This window comes from Siphateles boraxobius, unplaced genomic scaffold (genome assembly GCF_051911475.1).
Source record: "Siphateles boraxobius isolate OS27281-9 unplaced genomic scaffold, OSU_SipBor_1 92, whole genome shotgun sequence".
Taxonomy (NCBI): domain Eukaryota; kingdom Metazoa; phylum Chordata; class Actinopteri; order Cypriniformes; family Leuciscidae; genus Siphateles; species Siphateles boraxobius.
The window spans coordinates 1,376,566-1,391,980 of NW_027509222.1; the positions used below are offsets into that span (position 1 = coordinate 1,376,566).

A 15,415-nucleotide genomic window follows, 5' to 3' on the forward strand; every position below is an offset into this window, starting at 1 on the left:
ATCATGTTAGACTAAGTTAATGTAATAGCCTCTATAGAGCCCGAATTTGCTTTTATATAAGTTAACCTTGTTTACGTTACTTTACGACCTGCAACATATCATGACTGCACACATATAACGTTTTTTACTGTAAATCAAAGATTTGACGATGGATTAGGCCTATGTAGGAAGTAGTAGCCTACCTCCGACCGTGGCGATTATATTAAAAAACTTACTCTCAGCAATGGTGACATCTTGCCGGATCCCTATACGCAATACCTGACGATCTTTGGATTGTGGATTACAAGAAGTGGCCAGCAATTGTATGGCCTGATATTAGGGATGCAGCGATTACTGGATTTCACAATTAACCGCGCTTTAAAACGTCACGGTTAATTAATCGTAAAGACTATGCTACACCGAGTGTTCTGCACGGAACGGAACTTTTGCACCAAACGAAAACAAGGTTACACCAGCGGTGCACCAGCTTAATGCCGTGCTCGTCAACCACTATGGCAGGGGGACTAGCAGCGACGCTCTATTTCCACCGAAAAAACGCCTTAAGGGCCTGTTCACAGATCGCGTCTTTTGCGCGCTCAAGTTCGTTATTTCAAATGTAAGCGTGCGGCATGCGCGCTCATAAGGGAAGCGGCGCGCTCGTTTTCTCCAAAAGCGTGCGCGCCGCATCGAGATAAAAACATCTCTACTTTTCAAAATGCCGCAAGCGCACCTTAGGTCAAGTGACAAGAACCAACACAGCAACGACAGACGCCTCCGGAGCGCAACCGCCCTAGCGCTTTGGAAAAAGGAGAACGTGGCGTGCAACTTTCAGCTTTCAGTGCAACGTCAAAAAACAACAACAAAAAAACAGCGGAATGTTTTGGTTACGCAAGTCTGTGGAAAACAGAATGTGACGTGCTCTCAAGAGTTTCAGTCAGTGAACATTTAACTTAATATCCTATTGCTTTCTCCTGTAAATGTTAGGTTTTGTAGTTTTAATATGCCCGGTGTAAAACACTAACATCAGATCAGGGCCGTGTAGACTTCTAGGACTACCAATTAACTGCATTTCAGTTATTAATAACACTACATGAGAGATGTTCTCAGTTTCTTTCTATAATTTTTACTTAAACTTCAAACAAACAAACCAAAATAATGAGATTATAATAGATGATTTTCTAAAGGCACATGTAAAATTTGGATTAATAATTTAAAAAAAGAGTATTAAAATAAGTACAATAATATTGGAGTGGATAACATGTGGACTATATTTGTTTTCTTTTAAAAGAAATACATAGTTATTATTTAGCTTACATTTAATTCAATAGAGCCAAATACTTTGGTATTCTTATTTTCATTGGGATTTATTATCCCTTTATTTGTTTTTAAGTCAAATACCAACAAGATATTGTTTTCATGTTATCAAGTTTTCTACATCAGGTTGAAAATAAATTTAGAACAAACTAAACACTTAATCATTTTGTGATCTATTTCAATCAAAGAGCCCTGCAGCCATTGACTTAATTTGTTATTTTAAAAGAAAAATGCTGGATGTTTACAAAGCACTTCTCTTTAATTCCAAAGGAAGAGATTGATTATCGTTTGTCATTTTATAATTTTGTACTGTGTTGTGGCAAATAACACATGAAAATCTAGTGTTGAGTGTTCATGTGATATTATACATATAGTGTTGTGAAATTAATTGATGCATAATAATCGTGATAATCGTTAAATCGTGATTATTTCTCAGACAATAATCGTACTTACAAAATCTTTAATCGTTGCATCCTGATATATATATATATATTCTTCCGTTTGTCTGTAGCTACGTTTAATAGTTTGTGATATAGCCTATGTTTAGCGTATATTCTCAAATGCATTAATTTCTCATAAAAATTCCACTTCAGTTTCACTAAAATAGAAAGATAAATGTCCAGATTTAAATAAAACCTCTTCGCAAAACAAAAGAGAAAGTGTTTTAGTCACCTGGTGAAGCGCCGAAAGAGGAAACGCGCGGAGGAGGGTCCGACTGCGGCATGGGCGTTCCAGACGAGCCACAGAAACTCCCCAATGGGCATTCCTGTAGCGTTTAATAAACCAATCAGAAAGAGTTTTGCACTGCCTTCTGGGAAATGCGTAATTTCCGCTTTTTGGCTTCCGCTTTTTTAGTCCTAGATAAAAGTCTTTACGAGTCTATGGTAGTAGCTATGGCAAAGAGTTAGCGTAGGTCTATTTGTTTCTTGAGAAGTTATGTCTGTAAGTATAATTTATTTGTACAGTTTGAGCAATTCCAGCGTCATGTTAGAATGTGGTCGAAACGAAAGCAAGCAAGTTAGTTAACGATGTCATGGCAGCTAGCCAGAACGGAGTTAGATTGTTTGGTTTTATATACAATCTATGATTGCTTAGCCTTACGTAAGTTAAATACTGACAAATCTAACTTAGTCATCGTGTTTTTGTGGCAACGTTAAAAACATGTCAGCAATGCACATTGTTTCTTTCCATCTAAATGTCATTCAAAGTAAAGAAGTAAAAAACATTATGCATCCGTGTTGCTTGTTTGTTGAAAAAGTTAGACAACGCATCAAGTTCAAGCAGCAGCAAGATGGTATAAGAATACATTTGAGTTTGGTTAATGTTCTCCATATGTCTTCCTTCCACTGTAGTTACACTCTTCAGTCCTGTCCAGCGGTCAGAAGCCGCAATACCAAAGATGCCCAGACCCAGGCTGCACACTGCTCCACTGCCCTTTCTGTCCTCAGTACAAAGGGGACTATGCGAGGGTGGAAACCCACATGCAGAGCCATCTAAAGACGGTGGTGCATCATGGAGGTATGTTTTAGATAGATAGTTAAGCCTTTGTTGTCTCCAGAGTGGAGAAATTCATCTTTGGGAAGTGAGAGGCTGGCACAGGTACACTTAAAATCATGTTTAAAAAAAAAAAACACACACCCACACATAGACATGCATACATGGAGAGATTCCCCCCCCCCATTACAAGTACATATCATATAAAATAGCCCCATGATAAGTATTCAATTAACGCACAGTTCACAATCTGCATCACAATCACAATCTTTTATTGCACACTGCCTCATTACCTCATGTATTGCACACAGCCTACATGTATTGCATCCTACCCTATATCATGGCCTTCCTTAAAGTATTGTCCCATCAGTATATTAAATAAATAAATGAATGCAGACACTCATAAACACACACACAGACCACATACCCCTCCACCAATTACGCATCATAAGATTCTCCCCATCTGTGTTATGCACAATACACAAATCTGCATCACTTAATCAGAAGATCATAAAGTTATAAAAAGTGTTTGACCTATGTTGCACACTGATATTGTACACAGCCTGTCGCATATATTGCACTATGCCCTGTATCATGGCCTTCTATGAAATCTTCTATTGATTTGTTATAAAATTACAAAAATAATGTTATTAGTGAAGTTACTGATGGTCAGCTGTCTTTGCCATATTTGCCAAGCCATTGTTTCATGTTACGTGGGCCAACTATTTGATTTTTTTTTTGTCCAGAATTTTTGATGTACAGATGCAATTTGGGCTGCAGAAAGGACAGTCACTACCACTGCTGTGGTTGTGGCCTCACATTTCCGAGGAGGAATAATTTAGTGAGACACCTCAGCACCTGCCAATCACAGAATTCACAGGGGGCAAACCAGAGGCCAGAGCACCAGCCCCAGGCTCACCCTGTGCTGGATGAAGTGACACCAACATCAACAACGACAACAGTTGGCAGATCTTCTCAAGTGAGACGGGTGCAGTGCACAAAATGTGCAGTTGTGTTGAACAAAAAAAATCTTAAACAACACATGAGGAGACGACACCCGATTTTCAAAGAAGATATAAGAGTCGATCGCCATTTAGCGTGCGAATGTCTGGACACTGATATGGGAATATATGCTGTTTTAAAGTCATTTAACAGTAACAGTGGGCCCATTCACGTCCAGAAAAAAACCTCTGGCACGAACCACCAAATTAGGTGCGCATTGGACGACTGTATCAGAAACACAGAGGTAATGCACAGGAGTGGTTTCGTTACATATGACTGTGCCCACATTCAGTCATTGAAGTACTGTCCACCACCCCTCACTTCTAAGATCCAGCTTGAGGAAGATGTCCTCAGAGAAATTGTGAGCAGCAAGTGGTTCAGTGAAGAGAAAAAAAAAATATGTCTCCAGAAACAAGCAGCAGCACGTGAGGAAGGCATCCCTTTCAGTATTGAGGTTCAAGTTGGAAGCTCTTCCACAAGGAAATTTGTGTCTGTTTATGAGCCACACCTCTCCTACTGCAACCAGTTTGGCAGAATGATGGTAATGTTTGACTTAGTCAAAAACACATGGCACTGTCATTGTGCTACAGGAAAACAGGCTTGTATTCACAAGTGCATTGCCAAGTGGGACCTATTCCAAACAATGAAGGAGCATTTTGAAAATACAAATGATGAGGCTGAAGAAGAAGAAGAAAAAGAAGAAGAGCCTGAAACTGAACCCTGTTTTCTTGAATACAGGTACCCTCCTCAAAAAGAAAACTTAAAAAGAGTAGTTAAATACATACACAGGAAAAAAAAGCTTCCTGCGGACTTGCCCTCAGAGTTTTGTGGTTTGGCGAGTGAGGCTGAACTTCCAATGCATCTGATCCCAAAGGAACAACTTTGTCCAGAATGTACCAATGTTCCTCTCAGTAAACCCTTCATCATAACCAAATCAGCTAAAATAATCTCACTGAAGGGAGTCGTTGAGGGTAAGTGTCATGTAAAATTAACATTGAGTTGTATTTATTTATTGTTCCAAGTTTTAGGTGACACTACTGTAATGATTTCTTCATGTAATACAGGTGTGACAACTTATTCCAAAAAATGCAATTCATGTGGCATGATAATTCGCTATCAAGAATGGAAGGATGGTGTACACAATTTCGATGACAGAGTCATTCTTACTCTCCATTTTTGTATTTACCTTCGAAACTGCCTTCAGGTAATTGTACAGTTTTCAAGATGTGAAATTGGATATTGCATACATGTGCATTTCATATAATTTGTTATTGAAAATCTCTTATTCCAGACACACACAGCTCTAGGTCGAGCTATTGAAACATGTGAGCTGACCTCAGGACAAAAATATCCCAACAAAAACACTCTGATACATGGGTACCTTCATTTTGAAGCGTTAACAGATCATAATTATGATTTTGCCTGTGTTCGCTGTGGACATCACCCACCTATTGTTGTCATGGATCTTCACAAGAACTGTGTTTTTAGCATGGCAGGTACTGTCCAGGTTTTATTCTAGAAAATGCCGACCCCCATTTATTGTCAACTATATTAATATTTCTTATAACTTGTAGTCAGTGAACTAGAGAATCCACCTGATGGTTTTGATGGAAAGGTGGACATTGGTGACTTCTGGGACTCTGTATGTCTGGAGAGAATCGCAAGGGCTTTTGTTCCAAGTAAGTGGCTTTAATCTTAAATAATTGCCATGTAACCCACTGAAATACAATTCTCCACTTCACTTCCTGTCTATCTATTGCCCTTACAAACCCTAAGTACAGACTGTTTTCTTTCAGGTGACAGGCAAAATCCTTTCCAAGTTCAACCCACATACAACCACTGGGCCCCTTGGATTGGCTCTCATACTCGCAAGTCGAATATGGTGCTCAATACAGAGCATGAGAAGGTCCACATGTCCATGCAGCCAAATGAATGCAGGGAGATGGACATAACAGAGGACCGGTTACTGGACGAAATATCCAATTTAAAGGTGAGCTTATCTGCATTTCCTGAACATGATCTGAACCTTAAACTCATACTATACTGACTTTGCACACATTCACTCTTTAGCACTTATGAACACATCCAAACACATTGCACCACACACACACACACCTGACTTAAAAAAAATATATATATATATGTATATTTTACATCTCCCTCCCTATTTCATGGACCTGTCTTACATATCTCCATGCATAATATTCCTCTACCCTCACTATCCTATATCCCCTGGCATTATAAGTAAGACCTCTCACACCCTCCCCCCTCACACACACCAGCACACTGCTTCACCTCTCCAGTCACCAATTCACCAGTAACCTCAACCCCCTCCAGCATACACAGAGCAAACTATGCATGTGACATAAACGTTTTGTGTCTCTTTTTTTTATTCTGTTCAAACAATACAGCAGTTGGCAATTACACCTTATTTTTTTTAATACATTACAGGTCCATGCCATCCGCAAACTCTGTAAGGAGTGCGGCATTGATTCCAGGGGCTCAAAAATGGAATTAATCTTGCGTCTAAGAGAAGAGATGGCAACTAGAAGCAAGTACGATAAAGTCTTTCAGAAGGTTTGGGGTGCATCTGGTAAGTTAAAATAACTGGCTCAACACAAGTGTTTATCACAACAGTGTTAATCTTTTGGACTGTCTACTGGTAATGTAGTTGGACATCATTGAGGTCTTTCTTTCTACCACAGGTGGTTGGGCTGTTGTTATGTGCCCCTGTGGACAAGTTGTTTCTTTAAAATGCAACATTAGGGCAGAAAGTCCGCGAGACTTCACAGACTTGTTGCTCTCGTGGAAACATATGCCAAATATAAGCATCTACGATTTTGCCCGAGGGCTTGCAGTACATGCTAACCTGAGAGAACCTGAGGTGGTCCCTTTCAGCCCTCATGAGGGTCGACTGCTGGACCCCAGCCCTGAAAACCTGCAGTGGGCATCCAAAGGTGGCACAGTCAGTTTACCCTGGCTCAAAACCAAGAAAACTTTCCCGGACCCGAATGGCCATCCTTTGACTGGGTCGGAAGAACACTATTGTCTTTATGACACCTTCCACGAGAGAAACACGAAAGACCCAAGAGATATCCTTCGGAGGTTAGGGCTGGTACCAGAGCTTGCCGGAAGAATAAACAGCCAAGTAGCTGAACAGCTCTTCTCCATCATGAAGAAAAATAATTACTTCATGAATATGCTCTCTCCTTCTGCACATGTCTTCACGATGCGAAATATCATTCATCACTACAATCAACGGAAAAACAAGACAGTCATGGAGGAATTAAGGAAGCTTGTGAGCCCTGACATTCCACTGACTCTCAATGAGTATGGACAGGCAGAATTCTGTCTCTTGCCCTCTTCTCAGACAAGAGAATGTGATCTTCTCCCAGACACGCATGTTGTCATGGACACTTTACAGACAACAGAATTAGACCCAAATTTCCCACCACAATGTCAGCGTAAGAGACATTTTCAAGCTGTTTTCACTAGTGATTGTATACAATACAGTATATATGTTTCCAATAATACATTCTATTTTTTCTCTCTCTTCAGCTGTTCACCCCACTAATCTTGACTCCACAGTTGCAAATTGGAAACAAACACTACATGCAAGACTCTCTCAAGCAGTAAGTTGTAATAGTAGTATTTCTCAATCAGCGTCTTCAATCATGCATGCATGTATATCATTTTATGCACATTTCCCCATAGCTAGACTATGTGTTGGACATTAATGCCGACCCACATGAGCCAATTGTCCTAGCCAACTCCCCGATCCTCAAAAGGTCAGACTTTTGGACACTTGGCCTAGAAAGAGATATAGAAGCAACGGTAAGTAAAAACTTAGTGTCTATTCATTGATCTGTATGTGGACTTGCAGTATGAATAATCTTATTTCTTTCTTTTTAGATAGCAAATTATTGTTTCAACATTATCACAAACATTGCAAATGCACATGTAAGTAAGTGGTTTATTCATTTTACGAAACGACCTTGCCCTCTGATTTTGTGTTTTTAACCGTTGAATTTTATGTAGTGTAGGCAAAGTCTGTTTCTATGATTAAAAAAAAAAATTTTTTATTAAAGGGCATAGCAACCATTGCTGTGGATGCCTATGTGGTAGTGACGTGGCTTCCTCCATTATCAGCTTGCCCTGCTGATTCCATGATTGTGAGTAGTGATGTAAAATAATTTGTATCTACCTTGTCCTATCTACCTATTTGTATTTACCTCATATCCTTCAAATTCCTCTCTGAAAAGTTTTTGTTTCCTCCAGTGTGACTTTGCATCCAAGGATGTTGTGCTTCTCCCGGCCTGGCAGCCAGGACACTGGACTTTGTGTGTGAGTAATCTCACCTTGGCATATTGTTCTTTGAAATCATACTATTTTTATACAACCATCATCCTTACTTTGTTGCCATGTACTGCATCAATTTGTTTCAGGAATGTTTAATTCTAATATGAAATGGGCACAAAATCCAGAAAATGCTAATTTAATATATTTAAAAGCCTATTTCTTTCATCAGTTTCCTTGCCTCGGGTAACTCAAGTGCTCAGTCATAAAACATCTATGATATGGGGGTGATAAGCTCAGGAGGTAGATTATGGCTGAGTGAGAAACATCAGCTGTAAAGAGCTTTATGGTTGTAATTGGGTCCTTAACCAACCCATGTCTTGCTATTCCATGAAATTAAACTTTTAACAGGTTCTCAAACCAAGACAGAGGACTATGCACTTTTTTGACTCCAGGGATCCTAGTGGCTTTGGAGATGGCTGCTACCTAGATGTCTTCAGGTTTTTCCTAGAAATCTGATTGCTGGTTCTTTATGTTCATGGAAAACTCGGAGGGTCTTGAAGCATTGTTCTTTCCTATGTCTAAACCTTTAAGAGAATAGTTATGTAGTTTTTTTTTTGATTAAAATGAAGACAGTTGATCATTTTTTCCCTGGAAACATCAGAGTCTTTACTTTTTAGAAATATTATGTGGGCTTTCAAAACACTGCTTCAAGAACAGAGTGTTTTTTTAATGGAAGTATAGTAGTTCTGTTTTAGACTAACTTCCTTTTTTTTTCAGATAAATTGTTTTCACTGTTCACACGTTCCATATGTTCCTAAGTCTCTATTAGGAAATGCTGTTACTCCTAGGCCAGTTACTAGTATGGGTATAGTGTAGACCTTATTCATTACACTTATAAGCTGTGCTCTCAAGGTGGGTATGTGTAGTCAAGGCAGAGTTTTGGCAATTCCTTATTAGGGCTCAGTGTTCCATTTGAAAGAGGTGAATTGCAACTAATATTTCTTCAAAATTATTTTCAGTAACCTCGCACATATGGTGTCCAGTGAAGAGTGGAACATCCTTTTCTTGTCAGACTATGAGGTAAAACATTGGCATGTGTGGATGGAGCTCTAATCCATTACAATTAGTATAGCAGCATAGACAATCATGTGTTGCTACTTGCTGACCGTAGTTGCTGTTAAAAAAAATACCTATTAAAAAACCTATTAAAGCATATTGTGGTAGAAAGAAAGAAACAAACAAACGGGCTTAAATGCAATTTGATTTGGAGAGTGAATGCAAATATGTACGGATCATCATCATTTACCATGCTCTGTTATGATTTTTCTAGGGTGCATCTCATCAGCATCTCAGCAATAATTGTGGGGTGTTCATGCTGATGGTGAGTTGTAGCCTAATGTTTTCTGTAACGTCTTTTATTGACTTCTTCTGAATTAGTAACTTTTTTTTTATCTTAATTTCAGTATGCTATGTATGCTACCCTCCAAAAACCATTTGACTTCAGTGAGGTGGGTTTTTTATCTTAAAATCTTAATCCGATGTATAATATTAAATATTATATGTTCAGTCATTTACTCGTCCTATTTGGAAGTTGCTGACCACAATATGTATTGCTGACCACAATTCTTTTCAGGTGGACATGACAACTATCAGAAGGTGGTGGTGTGCGCAAGTGTTGCAGACATTTACTGTTGAAAGGTATCACATTGTATCCTTAGTTTGTGATTGACCTACATTTGAGGATGTAGGCCAATATGCTAAACTCTCTCCATCTCTCAGCAACACTGAAGGACCAGTGGTCACACCTGCTGCAACGGAAAGGGACCAGAAACAGGACCAGCCATACCTCCCTCCAGAGATTTTGCAGAAGATCATTGGGATTACCCTTAGAATGGACATGACCATGCTGGAATCATTTAATAGGGTGTCTAAATTGTTTCGAGATCTTTCGAGGCCTTTTCATCCAATGATCAGCATTAATGATAGCGTGGCTGAGGATCTTGAAATTGAAAGTAATCTGGTGCATATTAGCATTGGCAAAATCTACAAGGTGGCAGGCCGTGGCAGTGGCCTTGTGCTACGACTAGCACATTTGTTTTCTTCCAAAAAAAATTGGATGAAGGCATGCTTGGTGCTTAGACACACAGGCTATGGAAGGTACTTGGTACAGGATGTACAGTTTGCAAAGTAGGTCCCATTGCCTTTCAGACATCTTAAGCATGCATGACACACACACGCATGCATCACACACACACACGCATGCATGACACACACGCGCGTGCACATGCATGAAACACACACGCGCGTGCACATGCATGAAACACACACGTGCATGCATGATACACTCTTGCGCACACACGCAACACACACACACACACACACGCATGCATGCAACACACACATGCAACACGCATGCAACACACGCATGCAACACACACGCAACACACACACACACACACGCATGCAACACACACACACACACACGCATGCAACACACACACACACGCATGTCACACACACACACACTGTTCGAACTATACCGTGTCCTTTGGGGGAGCCCACTTGATTAGTTTGTATCACACACACACGCAACACACACCCATGCAACACACACACACACATGCATGCAACACGCACACACACACTTTACCGTTCAAACTATACCGTGTCCTTTGGGGAGCCCACTTGATTAGTTTGTATAGTTAGTTGATATAACTTGAGTTTGTATTTATAAGTTATTTTATTTTTTTACTGTATTTTATTTTGTATTTTATACTGCATGACAATAAAGTTTTAAGTTTGCTACGTAAAATAAATTGTCTGTGTCTTTACTGAAAATATCCATATTCAGCCAAGTATTAGTGTGTGTAAATAAGGGAACCCTTGTGAACTATGCTGTCTGATTGTAAATAAATGCTGCTTGTATCTTAAGTATACAGTGGTAACACTGTTGTAATATTTGTTATGAATGCAGTTTTTTCCGTATCCAAATTATTGCACTTACAGCAGTACTACAACTGTGTTGAGGTGCAGTAGCCTATTCTGCAGTAATTACTGTACTGTAGGAAATACTGTGTTGATACTGCAGTACAATTTATTTTATTTTTTATCATAAGGGGCATGTAAGCTATTTGACAAGTAGAACAATGCACTGCACAACCCAACATTTTCAACTGCTACTGCGACGTTCGGTAGCTGGCTTTACGTTCAAACTTAAGTTCCTGCTTTCCTATGTTTGGTTCAATGCTAACGTCAATGCTAACCCAACCCTTATTTTGACATAATATAGACCGGATGTTGACAGTTCCTTGTAGGAGAAGAAGAAAAGGGGGGTTTTCCCGTTTACGGATAAAACGCCCATTTATGTTCCGAAAAGTGGGGGTGTTCCCGTTTACGGATAAAACGCCCATTTTTGTTCCGCAGACCGATGATATTCAACGCGCGGCGCTGAGAGATCAGACTCAGAGTGAGTGACACATGCATCTTCGTAAATCCTGACATGCAGACCACGCCTCCTCTGGTTTGTGGATTTGATTGGTGGATTTTGCAGGATTTGAATCATCTTCATACATCGTCTGCTTTCTGCTAGAAAGACGTCTGATCCTCTGGTGAGATCTCTGTACATTTACTGTCTCGATGTACATCAGTATCACGAATCTGCCTGACTGCAGATTAAATATGAAGGCATTTTTGGTGCAAATCAACTAAACGCCTGTGACAGTGAAATTTGTAGTTGTAGAGATTAGCCACACATGTGTATCAGTTAATTTGAAGTCACAGAGTTGCAAACTTGTAGACTTTTTTTTCTCTCCCACAAACACAACACAACAGTTACACCTTCTCAAGTTCTTCATTGAAGGTGCACAAATCCTATTCTACAAATCACAAATGAATAAACTCGTACGCTCACAATTTTTGCTCATCCGCAAATCAGTGTGTGAATTCATACAATGAGAGTTGCACACTTGTAGAATATTTTCTCACAAATGTCTTGTGTTTATTTTTCTAGCACATGTAGTCTATTCTTGTGCTAATGTTAGACGTCTGTTCAATTTTCACTTACAGCCCAAATTTTGCCTTGTTTTAAACTGATAAAAAGAAATTTACACTGATAAAAAAATATTTTGTGGTTAAGTAGGCCTAAATACTATAGAAAAACAATGTAATTCACATGAAAAAGTTAGTTCAGGCAATAATAAAAAAACGAAGTAAAATCTATATTAGTAAGCGTGTAGAAATGCGTAAATATCACATATTTACACTGTTTTATCTGTGTAAATGTGTTTTTATTTTAAGGATTCTTTTTACTCAGATATAACACACATACATGACAATCCATACAAAAAAAAATGTAATTCTGAAAGTAAAATATAAATACAATAAAAATATATAAAGATTAGGCTATAATAAAAAAAACATTGGAAATTAACTTAGGATAATGAAAATATAAAGAATGACAAAATAAAATATTTTAAACAACAAGTAAAGCTTACATAACAGTAATGTTTGGGTTATTTATTCTCTTTACTCTCAACAGTGAATAAATTATTAATTGGTTTAATTTTTATACCCCCCACCCCCTGCTCACGTACTTGTTTGAAATGCTCCCCAATTGCATTTCTCAAGTCAAACTCTTTTGCCGTCGGGAAGTGGATCATCAACCGCTACATCATGTAGTAGAATGATGTAGTCATTTTGGGCTTTCACAGTAGTTCAATGTGGCACGCACTTCCGCAAACTTCATGGTGTGAATAACAAGAGAGACTTCCACATCCAGTCCACCTCTTTAAGCGGGCACCATGATATCAATTTGACGTCAAAAGTTGGTCAAGACTTGATCAAGAAAGATATTGTAGCCTATATCATTTTAAGGTCAGTTTGAAAAGAAAATGTCTTCCAGTGGTATATGTAAAGAGAAAGTTAATACCCACACTGAAATTGGTTCATGTTTATGCAGGTCAATATGTTTGACATTCAGTTTACATCAAATCAATGTCATGGATTGGTTTTGACGTCAGTTTGAGTTGCGTATTTGACCTGTTCCTTGACTATATTGCCTTGCTGTTGAAATGTGCTTTACAAATAAACTTGCCAAGTTAAAAAGTCCTATTTTCATATCATAATGATAGAAGAGAGTAAAATGTATGTGTGGCTTTCATAACACATTATAATAGGTTGCACATGGACACATGGGGTTACAATACACGTGCATGTATCATGTTAATATGCACAGGCTTGTGGTATTTTATGCAAACAACTCTAATCGTGGTTGTAACTCTATATTGACAGTATAATTCTCATTGCGTGCAGCATGAGTCCAAGAAAATCTTCTGTTCGTGAACAGTATTTTAGACCTTATTGCTGTCATTTCATTTTCTGCACTGCAGGCATGTTTATAATCATTCAACAATGCATTTCCATTATATTTGTACTTTTGTATTACATATTCAGTATTAGTCACAGTAACTGTCAAGGCGTAGGAATGACTTTGACATTGGGGTCACATATGGTCACTATGATCCATCCCATCACCATAATAGTAACATACAGTATGGTGACGTGGAACAGAACATTTTACTTTTGCTAAGTTTAACACATGCAGAGCAATAGATTGCCAGCTATGTAAAACACGTTATGTCCTTTGATGATGGTTTTACATTTTTTTGTGGGTTAGCATTATTCTGCAAGGTGACGCATTGCTGCCACATACATATTATTTTCCCACTCAATTATGTCGTAATAATGAGATGTTATGTCGTTAAAATTAAAGATTTTCTCGTAATAACGAGATGTCGTTAAAACGACATATTTTTCTCGTAATAAGATGTCATGTCGATAAAACGACACATGTTCTAGGTCTTATATGTACAAAATATGCCTTCATCCACATAAAATGTATCATGTCTTTATCATACTTCTAGCTTCAAAAAGCTGAAGCATAGCAGCCACCAATGGACATTCATGTTAAAAGATCAAATTATGTAAACACCATATTAATAAAGGTATAGCCTACAGTTTAGCAGATGAGCCCAGTATTTATTAAAGAAAACGCGTGGCTTTCTGTGGGAGGAGACATTGCGAAGCACAACAAATCCTTTATATGGTATTAAATGCAGAACAAAAATGAATAAACATAATAGCCTATAAAATACACAAATTATTGTGGCATTAATTAGCCTACAAACAATATTTATTTTAAAGCCTAAACGAATTTATTTAGAGAATAACAGCGTTGGGCGTTTATCTGTAGCCTATAGGCTAAGTGTTTTGTTTCAGCCGCCCTTTTCAAACTGGCGCAAGAAAATGCAACACAATTTAATTTGTTAAACATGAAGAGGATTTATCCTTCTGGCATGGCTGCTCGCTCTAACGTTAACCTTGATAAATGTTCGCTATTATTAGGTGCATATCCAAGTGTGTGTGCGGAGTGTGGAGCGCGCACTGCATGACATGAAGGCGCCGGTGCATCACTCGCATTTTCCTATCAACAGTGGAAACAACCCATCATTTGTGGTCATACAGAAAATAATAATGCATAAGTCGCAACTCATTTCATTTGTGTAAACTCACAACAACAAGAAAACGTTGTGCTTTTATAAAAGAAAAGAAAACGAACAGGACGCGCTTTCATGGTCTCCGTGAATCGGAGCGCGTCTCAAAAATGAACTGAAAAAAGCGTATAGACTAGCCTCAAAGACATGAGAAATATGGCTATCTATATATAGCTTGAAATGTCCACCAACGAAAAAAATACGATCGAAAGCAAATACGTATGGTAACCCATCTGATTATGTAATCCTGCTGTCCGTATGAAAGGCGCATCTACTTTAGAGCGATGTATGGTGATATATTCGCAGCCTACATTTAGAAAACACTATTAATAAACAATTAAAATGCTTCGTTATTTTTTCAGACAACATTTATTAACATTAGCCTACTTTTGCCGGTGCTTGAGCGCGGAATAGGCTATAGCATATGCCAACCCATTCACACTAAATGCGTCTTTGTAGCACACATTGTGTTTATCGTGCAATGTATACGCCAAAATGAGTTTTTACGTGCATATGATACGCATGGGTAGGTTTAGGGTAGGTTTAGTAGTGGTAGGGTACGTGATACGCATGGGTAGGTTTAGGGTAGGTTTAGTAGTGGTAGGGTACGTGATACGCATGGGTAGGTTTAGTCGTGTGGGGTGCGTGTGTATTACACTCAATTAATGGCGTATCAAATGTACGCAAAAACTGCGTAGGCCTATCATATGCACGTAAAAACTCATTTTCGCGTATAAATTACACGATAATACACAATGCGTGCTATAGAGACGCAT

The 15,415-nt window shown here is 38.6% G+C and overlaps 1 protein-coding gene across 2 annotated transcripts; it reads left to right on the plus strand.

The window, feature by feature from the left end:
* The first annotated feature begins 2,151 nt into the window (after positions 1 to 2,151).
* LOC143733239 (uncharacterized) lies at positions 2,152 to 10,904 on the plus strand. Of its 2 annotated transcripts, none has more exons than XM_077224867.1 (19): positions 2,152 to 2,235; positions 2,646 to 2,811; positions 3,534 to 4,760; positions 4,854 to 4,993; positions 5,081 to 5,285; positions 5,364 to 5,468; positions 5,586 to 5,779; positions 6,241 to 6,382; positions 6,495 to 7,253; positions 7,348 to 7,421; positions 7,504 to 7,623; positions 7,702 to 7,749; positions 7,878 to 7,961; positions 8,068 to 8,133; positions 9,108 to 9,168; positions 9,419 to 9,469; positions 9,552 to 9,596; positions 9,722 to 9,786; positions 9,868 to 10,904. In XM_077224867.1, exons 1-15 carry the CDS (start codon positions 2,230 to 2,232, stop codon positions 9,108 to 9,110), a joined length of 3,339 nt encoding a protein of 1,112 aa, XP_077080982.1. In that variant the 5' UTR covers positions 2,152 to 2,229; the 3' UTR covers positions 9,111 to 9,168; positions 9,419 to 9,469; positions 9,552 to 9,596; positions 9,722 to 9,786; positions 9,868 to 10,904. The 2 variants fall into 2 exon arrangements, with proteins under 2 accessions (XP_077080982.1, XP_077080983.1); XM_077224868.1 differs by having other exon boundaries at positions 2,167 to 2,235; positions 7,702 to 7,753.
* The last annotated feature ends 4,511 nt before the right edge of the window (positions 10,905 to 15,415 follow it).

Bases quoted from the DNA above. Each gene is read 5' to 3' on its own strand.
- LOC143733239 (XM_077224867.1), top strand. The intron at 2,812-3,533 runs GTATGTTTTAGA...TTTTTTGTCCAG, and splicing joins GACGGTGGTGCATCATGGAG to AATTTTTGATGTACAGATGC. The intron at 5,780-6,240 runs GTGAGCTTATCT...AATACATTACAG, and splicing joins ACGAAATATCCAATTTAAAG to GTCCATGCCATCCGCAAACT.